General features: G+C 39.4%; 1 protein-coding gene across 3 annotated transcripts in view; it reads right to left on the reverse strand.

Moving 5' to 3' along the window:
• The window catches only part of eps15l1a (epidermal growth factor receptor pathway substrate 15-like 1a), a 65358-nt gene that overhangs the window by 32121 nt on the left and 15749 nt on the right, over positions 1–17488 (reverse strand). For 2 of the 3 annotated variants that reach the window (XM_008277319.1, XM_008277317.1), the window contains exons 11-19: positions 16103–16259; positions 14699–14761; positions 11550–11635; positions 6236–6308; positions 5804–5965; positions 5284–5481; positions 2623–2787; positions 1507–1612; positions 1152–1202 (exon numbers count right to left, since the gene is read on the reverse strand). In XM_008277319.1, the coding sequence (XP_008275541.1) occupies positions 1152–1202; positions 1507–1612; positions 2623–2787; positions 5284–5481; positions 5804–5965; positions 6236–6308; positions 11550–11635; positions 14699–14761; positions 16103–16259 (1061 nt within the window). Of the gene's footprint in view, positions 1–1151; positions 1203–1506; positions 1613–2607; positions 2788–5283; positions 5482–5803; positions 5966–6235; positions 6309–11549; positions 11636–14698; positions 14762–16102; positions 16260–17488 lie in introns of all 3 variants that reach the window. The other variant, XM_008277318.1, reaches the window with a different exon arrangement.

Genomic DNA, 17488 nt, shown 5'->3' on the forward strand with positions numbered 1-17488 from the left:
CACACCTAGTGCACAAATGCAATCCCTCAAGCACAGGACTATGATGAGTGCCTGCTCCACCCTCCGCAAACATTTACTCATCAAGGAGGGACAGTGGCTGATAACGCCACTCCTTTGATTTGGTATTTGGCATCTTGTGTGGGTTGTTTAAAAACTGCAGCTCCTGGCATATTAACCAGATGTTGTTGAACACTGAAGGCTTTTTTTGTGTGTGATTTTCTATCCACAGTGGTAAGTTAGCCTCCACAACTGACTAGAGAAACAAAGATTACCTCCTTAAAGGTAAAGTGAAAAATTATAACATGTCAACATGAAGTTTTCTGGCCCTGTGATAGACTGGTTACCTGTCCAGGTGTCCCCTGCCTTCGCCCCAAGTTGGCTGGGATAGACTCCAGCCCCCCGTGACCCTAGTGAGGATAAAGGTGTATAGATAATGGATGGATGGATGGATGGATGGATGGATGGATAACGTGAAGTTTTCCACCACTTATATATTTAAAAAAAAAACAAAAAACAGAGAGTTGACCTAACAAAATGCAGTCTGGCTTTGCCAGTCTATTCTATAGATGGTCTGGCTGCACCTCACTATCATTCTGCTAAAGGTGGTGAAGCCAGAACACTCTGGCATGGTTGTATTTCTTTAAACCAATCCCAACTGTCTTGGGTGGGACTAAGCGAAGGATGCGGCTTCGGCGTTCACAGTGACGAGACAGTGAAATTGTTGTGGTGGAAAATTTGCAGGTAAGTACTGTATATTTCACTGCAAAAAACTAGCAGGCTTGCCTAACTGCACATTGAAACACGTGTCTTTGCCACAAAAACAAGTTGGAGCGATTGCTCATTATAGCCCTGTGCTCACAGGACCACATTTGTCCTCACGGAGTAGATTTGCTCCTTTGCGATAAGGGGTTTTTCTTTGTGGATACAGTTCTGTAAGCTTGTAATACGAGCACATGGTTGGGTTTGCTGTGCATGGGTTTTGAGACTAATAAAACACCCTAAAAAAGTAAATGATGTTTATTTTTATGTACTAATTTTACTTTGCCCCAGTGAATTATCAGCCTGATAGCAATTACTCATCTGAAATGTATATATTTTGTTGTCGTGCTAAACTAACTCTGTCAAAAAAAAAAAAAACCTCAAGTAAATACCTGTGGATGTTGATGGCTGCTTTGCAAAGGGGTCATTTTGAAAAGGGTCACCTACAAGAGAAATTAAGCAGGAAAATGAGCGAAAAGTAGGAGGAAAGGAAATAGAAGGAGGAAGACATAAAAGACAGTCAGAGAGCAGCTCAGGCTGAAAAAATATAAGCCTTGAAAGAAGAAGCAAAGATAAAGAGGATAGGACAGAGGAGGAGGAAGAAGAGGAGAGGAGAGGAGATTTGTGTGAAACATGAAGGGATGACGAAAGGAGGGAAGGAGTAAATGGATGACAGATAAGAGCTCTGAGGAATTCTGAGGAAAAGAGTAGGAATGGGGGACACTGAAAGTAAAGGGGGGAGACAACCTTTGAATGGATCTGTTTTGAAGGGGTCTTCAGAGTGGAAGGGGTCAGTGTGAAGCTCCTGGGGCTGGCTGTTGAACACTGATGGCTTCACTTTGAATGGATCTTCCTGTGGAATGGAAAAAGCCAAAGACAGAATTGAGTTTTCCAATTGACCATCCACACAGTCTAACACAAAAAAATAATTTCCTTTCCCACTACATCAACTGTAGCTTGGGTAATATTTTGATGAACTCGTGGACACACCGTGCACGCTGCAAAAGAAATGGTTACTCTCTTTTTTAATAGAAATTTAAATGACGTCACAAAAAAATGAGTGCAGCCATCAGCACCTCAAAGTGAATCCTCTAATATGATCATGCAATGGAATCAACACCTCAGCTATAAAAAAAAAAAACAAATGAACATAATAACCTTCGTTATGGTAAGATGTACTGAAAGGATTAAAAGCACACTGATGAAATCATACAAGAATTTTTAAAGAAAGAAGTGAAAACCGTGACCTGGCTTGAATGCAACAGAACACCTTTAAGGTATTTTAAAGAGAAAGGCAGAGCAACACAGCCCAACCCGTATTTCAAGAATGGCAGAACATCTCCAAAAATTTGTGCACCAATCCTCCAGGATTAGAATCTGTTATCAAAATAAAGGCAGAAATACAAAGTACAGAAAATATATAAGAAATGTAAAGTGTGTGGTTGTACGAATGTGTAAACACAAATAATAATTGTCTTCCTGGTATGAGATGGACTAAGCCAAAGAAATGACGCTATTATGAAAATTGTGGGATTTGATCAGTGTGTAGGAACTCATAAAGACTTCAAGTCTTCCGAAAACAGAAAGAAGGCTGGTTCAAATGACAAAAATGACAGCTAGAGGACTTGCATGTTGCATTGCAAACTACTGGTAATGTCTTGCCTAGATACGTAACATGCCTGGACAAAGAGGAAAAGGAGGACAGAGGATTAAAAACACCCTAAACGCATAAACATTAGAGAAAAACGGAGTTTTCTGGATTTAAAGCATTTTAACCTGCTAAAAACATTTGTCAGTAAGGAGCTTTTGTCCAGGGAGGTAAAGCAGAGTTGAAATTGAGATCCTGACCTGTGCTGCTCTCACCATGGCTGGGAATCCTCCATTCTCTCTGTCACTGAAACCCTCGCTCATGTCAGCCAGGTTGGTCATGCTGCCTCCATGAGTTCCATTCAAGGTGCTGTTGTACTGCTCAATGCTTTTAGACACTTCTTGCTGACTATCCTGAATCTGGGACAACTTGCTGCGAGCCTGTAGGACACACAAAAACGGTTAGTCTCAGTCTGAAATTCAGAGCATCATCTGAACTGTTGCTCACAATTTCAGTTTCAGAGATTTAGTGACAAACTCTGTCTTACTTTATATTCACTGTTTCTCTGACTGAATGTTGGTGCTAAAGAAGTACTTGAACTGCATTCATTTTATACTCAAAAATGAAGCATGAAAGATGTTTTGTCAACACAATGTGCTGACATTAATTCTGATATAACACTGGACAGTGTAATGAAACACATTGCAGAATACTTGACGTCAGTAAAACCTGTGATGCTGTCCACAGAGCTCTGATCCTCCCATCAACACATTAGTGTCGACAGCTATGTAAGGATGCTATTCATAGACAGTAGCAGAATATAAGGCCGTCTTATTCTGTTCCTAATGTGTTGAGGTGTTTCTCTTTTAAAACAAAATAAATAAAATCAATAAAAATGTACCGATAAGAATACCATTTAAGTACCGGATCAATAAGCAGTATCAGAAATAGTAGTAAAATTCTAATCCTAGCGATATCCATCTTTAGTATTCACCACAATACTTTTCACAAGAATTCTCACTTACTCTTGAGTGCCTCAAACTTGCACAGTGCTGTATGTGTTAATCTGTGGCTCTGCAATTACAGAATGACTGTTGACTGTAGGGCTAACCTAAATTACGTTTTGCTTCTTTTCTGTCAGGGTCCCCTCCCCAGTCCCTGCATCTGCCCCACCTGACCTCCCTGCTTCTCTCTCTCTCTGTGTGTGGGTGCATATACATGCAGATGTTTGTGTAGAAGCGCATTTAGTTTAGTTGTTTATCTTGTTAAGTATACCCTTCCTGTTGATATGTGATGGAGTTGGGAATGTTTTTTTTTTGTTTTTTTTTAAAATTCTATGTAAATTTCCCTAAATTCATAAATAAATAAAAAATATACATGGCAAAATATATATATATTATAGCAATTAATTTTACACTTTTGAGTTACGTATTGTTGTGAAGACAGGGTGTGAGACATCTTAGTTCAAGTCTGAATCCTTAACCCCTTCAACACTAAGTAACTTTGGCTTGAAATTCATGATGAAGTATGGTTTTGGTTAATCACTCATAAATTCATAAGTAGACTTCACATCATTACATATCTGGCATCAACCAAAAGTAGACAAGTTGACAGTTAAATGGAAGTTTACTCTTGTCATATACATACAGGTGTGAAAAGGAAAAGGTAAAGGTAAATTTCATAATTACCAGGGATAATTAATTATCAGCGCTTATCATCAGCCAAAGATCTGCAGTGTTGAACGGGAGTCTTAATGCCAACCCAGTATAGTGGGCTAAACCGTCAAAAGGATTAATCCTACTCAGATTTTAAACTTTTGTGTATTTATCGAAAGTGGTTTCTCTTCCTATCCCCATCCAGACAACAAGACCAGGTCAATCTGAAACTATATCTATGTTTGATTTACAAGCAGACACCTCTAAATCTTTTAGATTTATGAAACCTTTACTCTGTGAAAAAACAAAAACTGCTTTGTTCCCATCAATATCACATCTTCCCAGGCCTAGATTTAAAAAAAAAAAACAAAAAAAACACCAGCACGCACAAACTAGACAATTTTCAGATTCATAAGACCTAGTGTCTGAATAGAGCAGGACACTGATTGATTATTTTTTCTCATTTTGTGCTATCATTAATAGCAGGTATCAGTAAAGGCAAGCAAACAAATATGTTGGGGTGTAAACGCATGTTTTAAAATGCCCCCAAGCAGATATTATTGCTTCAGTCAGAAAGCAAATCTCCATGTAGAGGATATTTTATAAATGCAAAACTAATTGTGAACTTTAGCAAAGATAATGAACACAATATATTTCCCTTAATTTGTTGTTTTGTTTTTTTTTTAAATTGCTGAGTATAAAAATAAGTATGTATTAGACTGTACAAGTCATTTTAGAAGTGCCTATTAGAAGTTTTGATACTTCTCACTATGATAATTTGTCATTAGCAGACAGTTTTACATGACACCATTTAAACCATAGCAGCAGCTCTCCATAAAAAAAGAAAATACATTTTTTTGCAGCAGTCAATTTGACACTAAGAAAATACAAAAGAAAATATTTTATTAGGGCTCAACACAATGGATTTTATCAGGAAAGGATCAAGACTACATCATAGACAATTATATATCATCTGTAAATAAAGCCAAGCTGTGTATGCAAGTTGTAGGTGTTAAGTGGTGTGTGTGTGTGTGTGTGTGTGTGTGTGTGTGTGTGTGTGTGTGAAAATAGTAGCTGTGAGGAAACAGATGACAGACCACAGCAGCTTAGACTAACACACACACACACACACACACACACACACACACACGTTCCAGTCCTTCTGGTGGTATACGTCCACTAAATACTGACTTGTGTGGTAATGAAGAAGCAGATTACAACAGTGCAGTGGCGCCTCCTGTTGACAGTTTCAGAAACACACAAACAGAACCTGTGTCCTACCTGGTTGATCTCATCCTGGGTGGCCTTCAAAGACTTGATGATGGTTTCTAGTTGGATCTTGCCAGCAGCCAAGCTCTGCTCCAGCTGATTCTCCTCCTGCTGCAACCGGCCCAGATCAGCCTTTGCCCGGCTCAGCTCTTCTTCCTGGCACTGCAAGTCTGACTCCTGGGAGTGGATCTGACTCTGGAGGGTTGAGATCTGAAGGCAAAAGAGAACAAAACATTGAGGTTGGGTCACAAGTTAAGACCTGCCAAGCAACAATTGCCGTTAAAATCCACTCAACATTGCACTAACTGGTAACTACACTGCCACTTGATGGATAAAGACACTTTGCTTTCTTCTCTTTGGCATTATTTTAGTTGCCTATTCAGTAATTCTTGTAGCTGAGCAGTAAAACAAAACAGAATTCCAAAATCACAAACAAAAAACATTAGAGAGCCAAAGCAATGCATCTCGGGTGTAATCCTCTGCCTTGTTTTGAGCTTCCTCTGCATCCTCCAGTCAATCCTCTCCTCCTCACCATCTGAGACTCCTCCTGGCACTTCATCCGGACTTCATTCAGCATGTCTTCTAATTTATGTTTCTGTTGGTCCATCTCCTCCAGGCGGTCCTGAGCATCTTGTTTCTGAGCCTCTAGCTCCTGCAGGCTGGTTGTCTCTCTGTCCAGGTCATTCTGCATTTCCTTGTGAACCATAAAAGAAAATAACATATGAATGCCACTCAAATACCACATACCATATACCATATTACGATGTTCAATAAAGCCAAGTTGTTTAGTGCACTACATATACCCTGCACCCACTGGCCTCGTATAAAGAGGTGTTGGACAAGAAAAAAACTTTACAGTTTCAGAAATTTTGAAAGCAGATCAATTGTAATGACTTAACTGATATTAAAGCAAACCTTTTTGTTAATAGTGGTACTAACTGACCAATAAACAATTTGTCCTCACCTGTACCTCAGCACTCTTATGTCTGATGGCCTCCTCTGTCTCCCTGATGTCTTGCTCAAGAGTGTACTTCTCCCTGACACATATCCAGAAACATTTACACACAAAAGTGCACAAAAAACACACAAGGATAATTGTGATAACAGAAAAGGAATTAAATAAGTACCCAACCCCTGCTGTGTACATACATCAACATGTCAGAGTAACAAGATATTGGACTGGTATTCTATCAAATCCACAATGTAACAGATATGGGAAAAAATTAGCTATTGTATGTATTATATTACTTCAGAATGTAACGGCAAAGTGCTATATAAAGCGCAATGTGTATTTCATGTCAAAACAGATACACATTTCTAAAAAAAAAAAAAAAAAAAAGTAAAAATGTGTTTTTATTTGTCTTTGTTCTTAGATTTGTGTGTAGGCCAGTGAGAAAAATCATCTGCTTTTTTTTTATTGTCTGAAAAAAACTGCCTCATCTTTGTGAGTTCACAGATCTTGCTCTTACATGATCTGTTGTGCTTACATGTCAGTTAATTTCCACAATATCTGAATGCACACAATATTTCTGTAGACACAGTCTTGTGCCCTTTAAAATACATGATCTTGTTGATGTCAGTCCTGTGTTCTACTGCTAATGGCCAGACACGTGGACAGCTGAGGGCTGGATGGATACATAGCTGTCCTCGTTTTCCGCACACGCATATCACAAATGAAATCAAAATGGTCTAGTTCGGTCTTTCAGCATGTACGCTTGTATTGAAGTCCACATGGTCACAACAAAATAGAGGGTATGAAGACAACTGTGCAGTCTCTCACATACATACTGTCAGTGCGAAACTTAGTTCAATTTGACCCTAGCAAACCCTTGTGTAATTTAAATGAGAAATCTATAACTTGCTGGTTAGACTCAACAAAATGAAAAAACGAGCTCTCCATTCTCAGGAGGCCAAATTCAAGTGTAGCAGCTAAGCTACCTAGTAAAGAAACACAATCAGTTAAAATAAACTATCCACTAGATACAGTTGAAACCAGGAATTTACATCCACTATATAAAAAGACACACAATATTTTTTTCTCACTGTCTGACATTAAATCAGACTAAACTTTTCCTGTTTTCGGTCAGTTAGGATTACCAATATTATTTATATTTGCTAAATGCCAGAATAATAAAAGAGAGAATTTTTAGTTACTTTCTTTAAAGTCAGAAGTTCACATACACTCAGATTACTATGCCTTCAAACTATTTGGGAAAGCCCAGATGATGATGTCATGGCTTTGGAAGCTTTTGATTGGTTAACTGAGAACATTTGAGTTAATTGGAGGCACACATGTGGATGTATTTTAAGACACACCTCAAACATACTGCTTCCTTTTATGACAACATGGAAAATCGAAAGAAAGCCAAGATATCAGGAAGAGAATTGTGGACCTCCACATAATTCAAACAATTATACTCAAGTACAAACACCATGGGAATGTCCAGCCATCATACCGCTCAGGAAGGAGACGGGTTCCCACAGATGAAGTGTTTTGGTGAGAAATGCACATATCAACCCCAGAACAAAAGTGAAAACCTTGTGAAGATGCTGCTGAAGCTGGTAAGAGAGTGTTATTATCCACAGTGAAACCATTCCTGTAACCACATGGGCTGAAAGGCTACTCAGAGAGAAAGAAGACATTACTCCAAATGAAACATACAACTGGTGCGCTTCACAAAATAGATGGCGTCATGAGGAAAGAACATTATTTGGAAATATTGAAGCAATATCTCAAGACATCTGCCAGGAAGTTACAGCTTGTAAATGGGTCTTCCAAATGGACAATGACCCTAAGCATACCACCACATTAGTCACAAAGAGACTTCAGGACAACAAAGTCAATGTTTTGGAGTGGCCATCACAAAGCCCTGATCTCAATTCTGTAAAAAAAAATTGTGGACAGAGCTGAAAAGGCGTGTGGAGCAAGGCAGCCAACAAACCTGACTCAGTTCCACCAGTTCTATCAGGAGGAATGGGCCAGAATTCATCAAACTATTGTGAGAAGCTTGTGGAAGGAAACCCAAAACATTTGACCCAAGTCATACCATTTAAAGGCAATGCTACCAAATTACTAAGGAAATGTACGTAAACTTTTGACTTTGGAGAAAGCAGTAATAAATTCTTTTTTTTTTTTAAATCCTCTCTCTCATTATTCTGGCATTTAGCAAACAGATATAATTTTGGTAATCCTAACTGACCTAAAACAGAAAAAGTTTAGTCTGTTTTAATGTCAGACAGTGAATGTAATACAGTGTATGTAAATTTTGGTTTCAACTGTACAGTTTTTGACTACTGTTGTCAGGTAGACTCTATAACAAACCCTATAGCTCATGCTCCAGCATTAAATAGAAAATAAGAAGCTTCTACAATAAAGTATGTGAAACCCATTAATCTATCTGACACTGACAATATTTATGAAAACTAGCAAGCAGACACAGTATTCACTCTGTGTGTGTCAAAGTAAATTTGACAGAATGCCAGTCCATGGATATTCAGTAGCCGGTGTGTTTACCTGAGCATATTCCACTGGGTAAAGGCAAGAGTGCTGACGCAGCATGGAGAGTAAGTGGTGAACAAACAAAAATTTGATAAAATAATACATCAAAGAAAGAGTGGATGGATGGATGGATGGATGGATGGATGGATGGATGGATGGATGGATGGATGGATGGATGGATGGATGGATGGATGGAAAAAGCAGTAGGAAAGAAGTAAACCAAAAAGCGCATCCACATCTGATAGTGTATTTTTTCTTTTAAGTATGCATTTTTTTACAGGTGGTAACAACAACTATGCAGGTATAGTATGTTTTGAATAAGAATTAGAATGTCGTTAACTTGCCCTTGGTGTCCTGTCACTTTGCAAAAGTGGCCCCCAGACGAAGCAAGGTAGCTATTCATGTAATCAAATACATTGCTGGCAAGTCAATAAAAATTCCTCCATCAAATTTCCCTTTTCAATAAATCTATATCATGCTCTATGAAGAGGAAGAGTGGCTGACGTCAAGAAATTCTACCAAAGGCTACAAAAGGGAAGTCTGAAGGACAGCGCACAGACTCTGATACCAGCACAAGAACAGGCCCTAAGTACCACAGCAATAGAGGCAGGGGTCTACCACAGCAGACAGGACCCAACAGGCAGGCTGTGCAAAGATGCACCTGAGACAGTCCAGCATATAGTAGCAGAGTGTAAGATGCAAGCGAGGATAATGTATACTGATAGGCACAACTAAGTGGCTGTGACAGTGTACAGGTGCTGAGTATGGATTACAAATGGCCACATGTTGATGGAACACAAGACCAGAAGGGGTTCAAAACAAGAGACCTAAGATCCTGTGAGACTTTAAGTTCCAGAGTGACAAGCAGCTGCTGGCAAACCAATCTGACATAGTGGTGTTAGAAAAAGAGCAGAAGAGGGCAGTTGAGACAGATGTTGCAATCCCTCTTGACAGTATGCTCCAAAACGATCAAGAAACACCAGTGGCTGAAAGAAAAACTGGAACAGTTGTGAAAGGTGAAGTTCTACCACCATTGGGACATTAGGAGCTTGACTTGACTAGCCATTAATGTGTTCAGACTTGTGCTGTGTTGAAAGTAATATAGAAATTTTCTATGCCCAACCTTGTAAGATGACTGTCACAGCTTTTACAGAAAAGTGACCAGAGTGCTCATTCATACATGTACGGAAGCCGAGAGTGCTCATGGCCGCACATTTTTTTAAACGGCGTTCGTTTTCTCGAGATAACGGGATAATTATCCCGTTGACAGTTTCGGCTGTCACTTCAGTCTTCATCAGAAGTTGTCAGACTTCCTGGTGTGACGTATCTTATAGACAGCTGACTGGAAACTCCGACATGACGTGTCATGAGAACAGCTGACCGGGCACGACAACTTACAATGAAGCGCTCGTGCCCGGTCTCGTCTGTCCTCCGACCCCCGCTGGTGACTGAGGATGGAATCCCAGGTGTGTGGGACTTCCCACACACCTGGGATCTCGTTTTCACGAGAAAACGATTCTTGTTATCCCGAGATAACGAGAAAATTAATTCGTTATCTCGAGAAAACGGCGAAGAAAGAACAGTAGCGGAAAACGACCACTCTCGGCTTCTGTATACATGAGGCCGAGATGGTCCCATTAAAATAAAGGATTGCATGTCTAGAAGGAGCTCAAGTGTAGGTGTTAGGTGAAGAAGTCTGTGAGATCATACAAGAACAAATTTTCAAAGCCTCAGAATTTAGTTATTTTGCAAAAGTGTGACTTGTGATCACTATTTTTATTTTATTTTTCACTATTATTGAATTTCCTTTCTGGGATAAATAAAGTATTTTTCATTTCATTTCATTATTTAGGGCTTTGGAAAATATGTTTTTGGGGTTTATAAGGTTTTAAGGATGTAACATACAAGCAGAGATTTTCTTGCCCAAAACGTAAGACTCCTCAACCACAACCACACTTTGCGCTCACCAATTATTTACCCTAACAGACAATCTTTATCTCATAAAGACATGCAGACTTTGTATGTGTATAAGGGGAACACCAAAAGACCATGGAGGCCTGATCTTCGACTGAGCTTACGCTAGCATGATATGCAGGTACTGAAAATGCACATTACCTTTTCAGTTTTTATAAACATAGTGCTGTGATACTGTTCTTCTGTAATCAATGAACTATGCTTGTGCTATTTCATTTTGTCATGTTAAAATCCTGTAGTAAAGATAAACGTTTTTACTGTGGTGACAACAAGTTTTTTGTGAGTAGTGCATTTTGAGAAACATAATATGTAACATGTGTCCATTGAGGTTGATCTTATTTTAATATTAAATGATAATATCATTAAAACAGGCTCATATTGACCAAGCCGTGATGTGGTCTGTGTGTTATTGTGAGTACAGGGAGTGAGCAAAGCCTGGATGTGGATGACGACATGGATTAGTGATGAGTCAATGTAAGAGTGACAGGTTGAGCAAAACTACAAGATTTCAGACAGGATGTCACAAAGTACTGAATAGTGACCAACAACGAAACTAAACTTAAACTCTGAGCTGGATCTTGTAAATGACTGCTGTTAGAACAATTCACGAATGGCTACACTAGTGCTGCTACTACATTATGTTTTGACTAAATGGCATACTACAAAATGAAAATGACAGTGAGAAATACTTATGTCACAGTTTAAGTTTATGCTTCAAACTGAAATTTGTGTTGTCATCTTTCTGGCATTTCATAGATATGAACTGTCATGGTACTCAAGTGCTGCCAGTAATGTTGTTTTTTACCTCTGCAACTGGGCTATCTCCTGGCTGATGTCATCCAACTCCTTGATGCCAGTAAACTCTCCTGAACCCACTGAACTAGAGCTGTCCTGTAGAAAAGGACAGCAGGTAGAAAAAGAAAAGGACAAGAAGGGAAGGAAGATAGGTTGGCAAAGTAAATCTTATTTGTTAAAGAATGTACGATGATGAAATGGCACCAAATGAGCCATGGCAGATCAGGCCAGGAGAAAGAGGTAAAGAGGGAATAGGAGAGAGTCCAGTGACCAAAAGGAGCAGCACAAAGGTTTAATCAATAGGTAGGGCCTGGGTAATTTACCAACAAATGGGGGAGTGTCACAACCACTGACAAACTGCCAAAGATAGGAAAGATTCAAGATATATTTGTTTTTGAGCTTGGAAAAATTCAAAGGTTGTTCTCAACAAACTTCCGGCATTTTGTCCACTAGCATTTGCTGATGACAGTAGTCTGACTGGTATGTGAGCATATGGCTTTTAGAACGTGAAGGTCACACCGCTACCTAAAACTGGACGCTTGATGGGTGTATGACTAAGCACGACCACGCTAGACAACTGACAGCTGCTCCACCCTCCTGCAACCACGCAAACACTAGGGATATCTGATTCAAAGAACGCTTCACCGGTAGGCTGCCACAACCAGAACGTAATGCATACCTGAATGCATTGCACAGTTGCTTACACAGACAATGAATGATCGCATTTTATGATTTAAAAACAACAACAACAAACAAACAAACAAAAAGGAAAAAAACAAAAAAAAACTTTAAAAGTCGATTAACTTATTTATAGCAGGGCAACAAACAACTTCTATATTAATAGCAGCTGATGTATAAAAAATGCGCATTTCCGAGGAATCCTGGTTATCAATGAACAGATTTTTCATTCAGTGATTTTGAATCTTCCCTGGATCATCAGGCAGTTGACAGAGTGAGACACTGTCACTGCACTTCATTGAAATGAAGAGAAAAACCTTGCATGCTTTCTAGTAATGAGCCAGCCACTGAAAGCATTTAAAGGTACACTGTATGTCTAAGTTACCTACCCACAACTTGAACAATATAGCCTGAGAGAGGAGGAAGAGGGGAAAGTTAGAAACATCAGTAGCAAAAGAGTTAAGATACGAGAAGAACATCAGTGAGCAGTAAATGTCTTTGAATTATGATTATGAGAGTTGGTGGATGGGATTTTTTTTTAAACTACCGTATTTTCCTGACTATAGAGCGCACCTCAATATAAGCCGCACCCACAAAGTTTTTTTAAAAAATTGGAAATGTACTTATATAAGCCGCGCCGGCCTAAAAGCCGCGGTTATCTACTGAACTGAATATTTAGTTTAACTGAACATAACTGAACTGATCAGTTTCCGAACGGTGCCCGAAGCATAAAAGTGCTTATCAAACAAAACAGAAAAGTTATTGATTGCTTTATTCATTGTCCTCCTGCGCACTGAAACCATCGAAGTCCTCTTCTTCAGTGTCGGAGTTGAACAGCCTCAGAAGAGCTTTGTCACATACCTTTTCTGTGGCGATGTCAGTGTTGCTCTCCGTGTCGCTCTCCGTGTCGCTGTCATTATCCCGGGGTGAAGCTGACTCTGAAGCTGAAGTGCCCTCTTCACGCAACAGTCCAGCCTTTCGGAACCCACTGGTGATGGTAGATTCACTCACACTGCTCCACGCAGTTAGGATCCACTGACAGACATCAGAAAATGATGCTCTTCGCATGCGGCCAGTGTTTGTGAAGGATTTATCGCCACTCGTCATCCAAGTCTCCCATTCACAGCGGAGTGCTGCTTTAAATGCTCAATTCACACTGATGTCCAGAGGTTGCAAAAACTTTGTAGTACCTCCAGGAATCACAGCAGGAATTTAGTTGGTTCTCTTGATGACTGCTTTCACTGAATCAGTAACATGGGCCCTCATACTGTCCAAAACACGCAGCGCCTTTTTACGGTGAAAAAATCCTCCTGGGCGCTTTCCGTAGCACTCCGTTAACCAGTCCTTCATTAGACTTTCTAGCATCCATCCTTTCTGGCTGACTTCAACCACAATGTCTTTCGGGAGTTGGTCTTTCGGCACATAGTTTTGCACTTAAAAATGACCATCGGGGGAAGCTTCTTTCCAGATGCGGTGCAGCCCAGGATTCACGTGAAATGTGTCCTCTCGTGCCCGGTGGTTTTCACCATAATGGATGATGCACCTGTCTTGTTTACAGTCCTGGTCAGAGGCAGATCAAATGTCAGTGGCACTTCATCCATATTTATAATGTTGTCTGGTCCTATGGCGTTCTCCGCAATCTTTGTTTCAACAAATTGTCGGAAATTTGCAAGTTTTTCCTGGTAGTCCGAGGGGAGTTGCTGACAGAGAGTTGTCCGTGCCCTGATGGACAAGCTCTTTCTTCTCATGAATCTGAAACACCAGACATTTTAACTCCTCCGTTAAAATCGTCAATATTAATTTCGCGGGCTACTGATTTGGCTTTCAGCTGGATTTGCACGGTGGACACACCTCGGCCACCTGCTCTCTCAGTGTTAACCCAGTCCTCAAGAACATTTTCAAGTTCAGGCCACCTGCTTTTATGTCCTCTGAAAGCCTTTCTAGTCTTTTGCCATGCATGAGTTCTTCCCGCTGCTGTCTCCAGCGCCGAACCATGGATACATTCATGCCAAGCTTACGTGCAGCAGCTCTATTTCCTTCCTTTACTGCCAGATCGATGGCCTTCAACTCAAAAGCGGCATCATAAGAACTTCTTCGTGTGGTTTCCATGATGAAGGGGTATGGGTTTGAAAAAAAATCTCTGTTGTGCCCGCTGCTTGCATGTGCTAAAAAAAAATTAGAACTTTCTTCTTTTATGTTAAAATTTGACTTTCACCTGTCTCTTTTTTTTCACTTTATACAAAAGCGCCCCCTAGCGGGTGAAGAAAAATCCACAGAAAAGCCGCACCACATTATAAGCCACATAGTTCAAAGCGTGGGAAAAAAGTAGCAGCTTATAGTCAGGAAAATATGGTATTCATTTATTGTTTTTTGGGAAGGGACTTTTTTGGCAGACTGGTAAACACACTTTTATGCCCAACTTAACAAAAGGCACAAAACAGCTTAGAGCTGATGTGAAAAGAAGGAGAACATTTTACTCACTCGTCTCATTTCAGACAGAGCAGCCATCTCTGATCCCACTGGAGTCATGTATCCTGACATACTCTGCAACCACAAAGAAATAACAACAGCAAGAGCTGTCTTCATGCAATGTCAAACAAGACACTGACTATAACATTTTAAACAATAGGAACTCAGATTTCCATATGTCCCACCAAAGTCTCAACAGGCACAGTTCAAAACTGAAGCCAGTGCAGAAGTAATGTTAAGCAGAGGTTGGCTGATTATATGAGGTGTGTCAGAAAAGTTCACAAAAGATATATTTCAAAACCAAACTACAAACTAGGAGTTTTCCCCTTCACACGATCAAGTGGCATGTCTACAAAGAGATCCAGCAGCGTTTGCTTCGTTCAGTGTGCGAGAATACACATACATTATTTGTAAAATATTAATAAAAGAATAGCTAATAAATAATGTTCACAGTACATATTGAAGATGGAATTTTTAAAGCTTAATTATTGGCATATCAAAATTAATAAATAAACTTTCAGCCTGGTTTTTGTGATTAGCATTTTAAAGTCTTGTCTGTAATTCACTGGGACACACAGTGATGTGATTTGTTCTCTTGGTCTCTCTGGATATAACTCGCAACACAATTTTGAACAAACTTCTGCTGTTTAATTACCTTTTTGCAGTTGTGGAGTTATGAGGCCATTACAGTAGTCCACCCCACTGGATATAAAAGCATGACTAAGCTTCCCTTGGTCTATCTGGGACACAAAGCCAAAGGCTATATTTTGAAAATTATAAAAGGCTGTGTTGCATTGATATGCCTAGTGAAGGTGAGATCTAAATCATATTAGAACAGCAAGTTTAAGTCTAAGGCTCAAAATTGGAGGTGTTTAAGGTGTTCTAGTCAATATTTTTTTTGACAAATCTTCACAAAGATCTCAGCAATGGTGGATACTTACACAAGAAGACATCCAGAAGCCCGTTCTCATATTCCGTTTGCACTATTCTCCTTTTATGTGTACTTTTATACTTTTTGCACTATTTCTTATATTTATATGTACATCTTTTCTGTCGAGGGTGTGTGTATCTCTATGTGTAAAGCTGTTGACAACAATGTGAATTTCTCCACTGTGAGATAAATAAAGGCACATCTTATCTTATAGTACTGTTGACACAATGGCCAAATGGGCAGCAATCTGCATGCAAATACGATAGAAAAGGTGAACAGTTGTATTGTGTTTACTATTTTTCTCTGATTCCTAATCACACAAAGCCATGCAAAATGTTTGCCTGACCATCAGAAGCAATTTGGGGATCAGATTCTTGCCCAGCATTTCAAATGTGGACAGGAAGAGCTGGGATAAGATATGCAGATATAACAATATCTCTCTCAGCACTAAAAAAACATTCCAAGTTTGTGTGTGTGGGACCTACTGGTACAGGAGTTCCTCTTTCAGAGGGTGGAATCATGTCAGCACTCAGGGCTTGTGGAGGGTCAATGCCCTTGCTGACTTTCTGCTGGATGAGATGCATGGCGAGGGCAAACTGCTCCCTGGTCAGCTTGCCTATCTGCCTTGTGTCTGCCAAAGCCCTGCAACGAAGAGCAGAGAGTCAATAAACACACATTCAGTTAATTCAGTTTTCCTGAGAAGACTGACCACACTGCTGAGCAGAACATTACTAACCAAACGTTATGGCAAAACAAGAGGAAATCAGACAAGACACATAGTCATGAAGTCTCTACAAAAAATCATGCAACATTTCCACAACAAAACACATTACATACAGGCATCTGTGGCAGAAATGCATTGCAAAGAAAGTCAAAGAATTAATAGTGGCTTGATTTAATAATCAAGTATGAAAGCAACCAAATGAAATAGTTCAAAGCTGCATGTTCAAAATCACTTTAAGCAGTTTTTGGGATATACACTGTAATCTCTTCATCGTTGTATTCTGTTAAACATGAGTATACACCATAATTTGCATACAAACCCTTAAGTTAGGGCCATAAACATGTTTTGTAAGGTCAGAGTGAGTTTCACCTTAAATCACCAGTACACCGTTTGCACCAAATACTGTAAAGAAGTACAACTTCTGCACTCCTCAGTGCAACCAAGAATCCATTAATGACTCGACTGAAAGATAAAACTCATATACAGTGCTTAATAAATGTATTATCTGTCTCATTTGTTAAGCACACACACATACACCATCTAAATCATACCAGTCAGCATCATGGAGTGCTTAAATGCCACTCAACTCTGAACGTTTTACCTTTTTGAACAGGAATGAGGAATTTTCAACTGAATTCATCTCTTTATACCGAAATCTGAGCCACTGGGCTTCTCTGAGAAGTCAGGAATTAATCAAGCATAACATTCAACCACTAAAACTCATTTTTCTGCTAAGGAATGCAAGTAAATAGCTATAATTTGACATCTTCATCAAAAAATAGTAATGTGTTCTACTATTTTTTCTGTTTTTTTGTAAACAGTGAATTTGAAAATTCATTCATTTAGGGCAGCTGTAGCATAAACCTGACACTGGGTGGACTAATATATTTGTTAAGCACTGTATATATACATTTACAGCTGAAACCAGAAGTTTACATTCAATGTAAAAAAGGCCCATAACTTTTTTTTCCACTGTCTGACATTAAAACAGACTAAACCTTTCCTGTTTTAGGTCAGATAGGATTACCAAAATTATTTATATTTGCTAAATGCCAGAATAATGAGAGAAAGAATTTTTTAGATTGTGCATTTACAAACTGTAATCCGTCTTTTTATGAGTAATGTCTTCTTCCTCTCTGAGTAGCCT

Source organism: Stegastes partitus, unplaced genomic scaffold (genome assembly GCF_000690725.1).
Source record: "Stegastes partitus isolate 25-593 unplaced genomic scaffold, Stegastes_partitus-1.0.2 Scaffold95, whole genome shotgun sequence".
Lineage (NCBI taxonomy): Eukaryota > Metazoa > Chordata > Actinopteri > Pomacentridae > Stegastes > Stegastes partitus.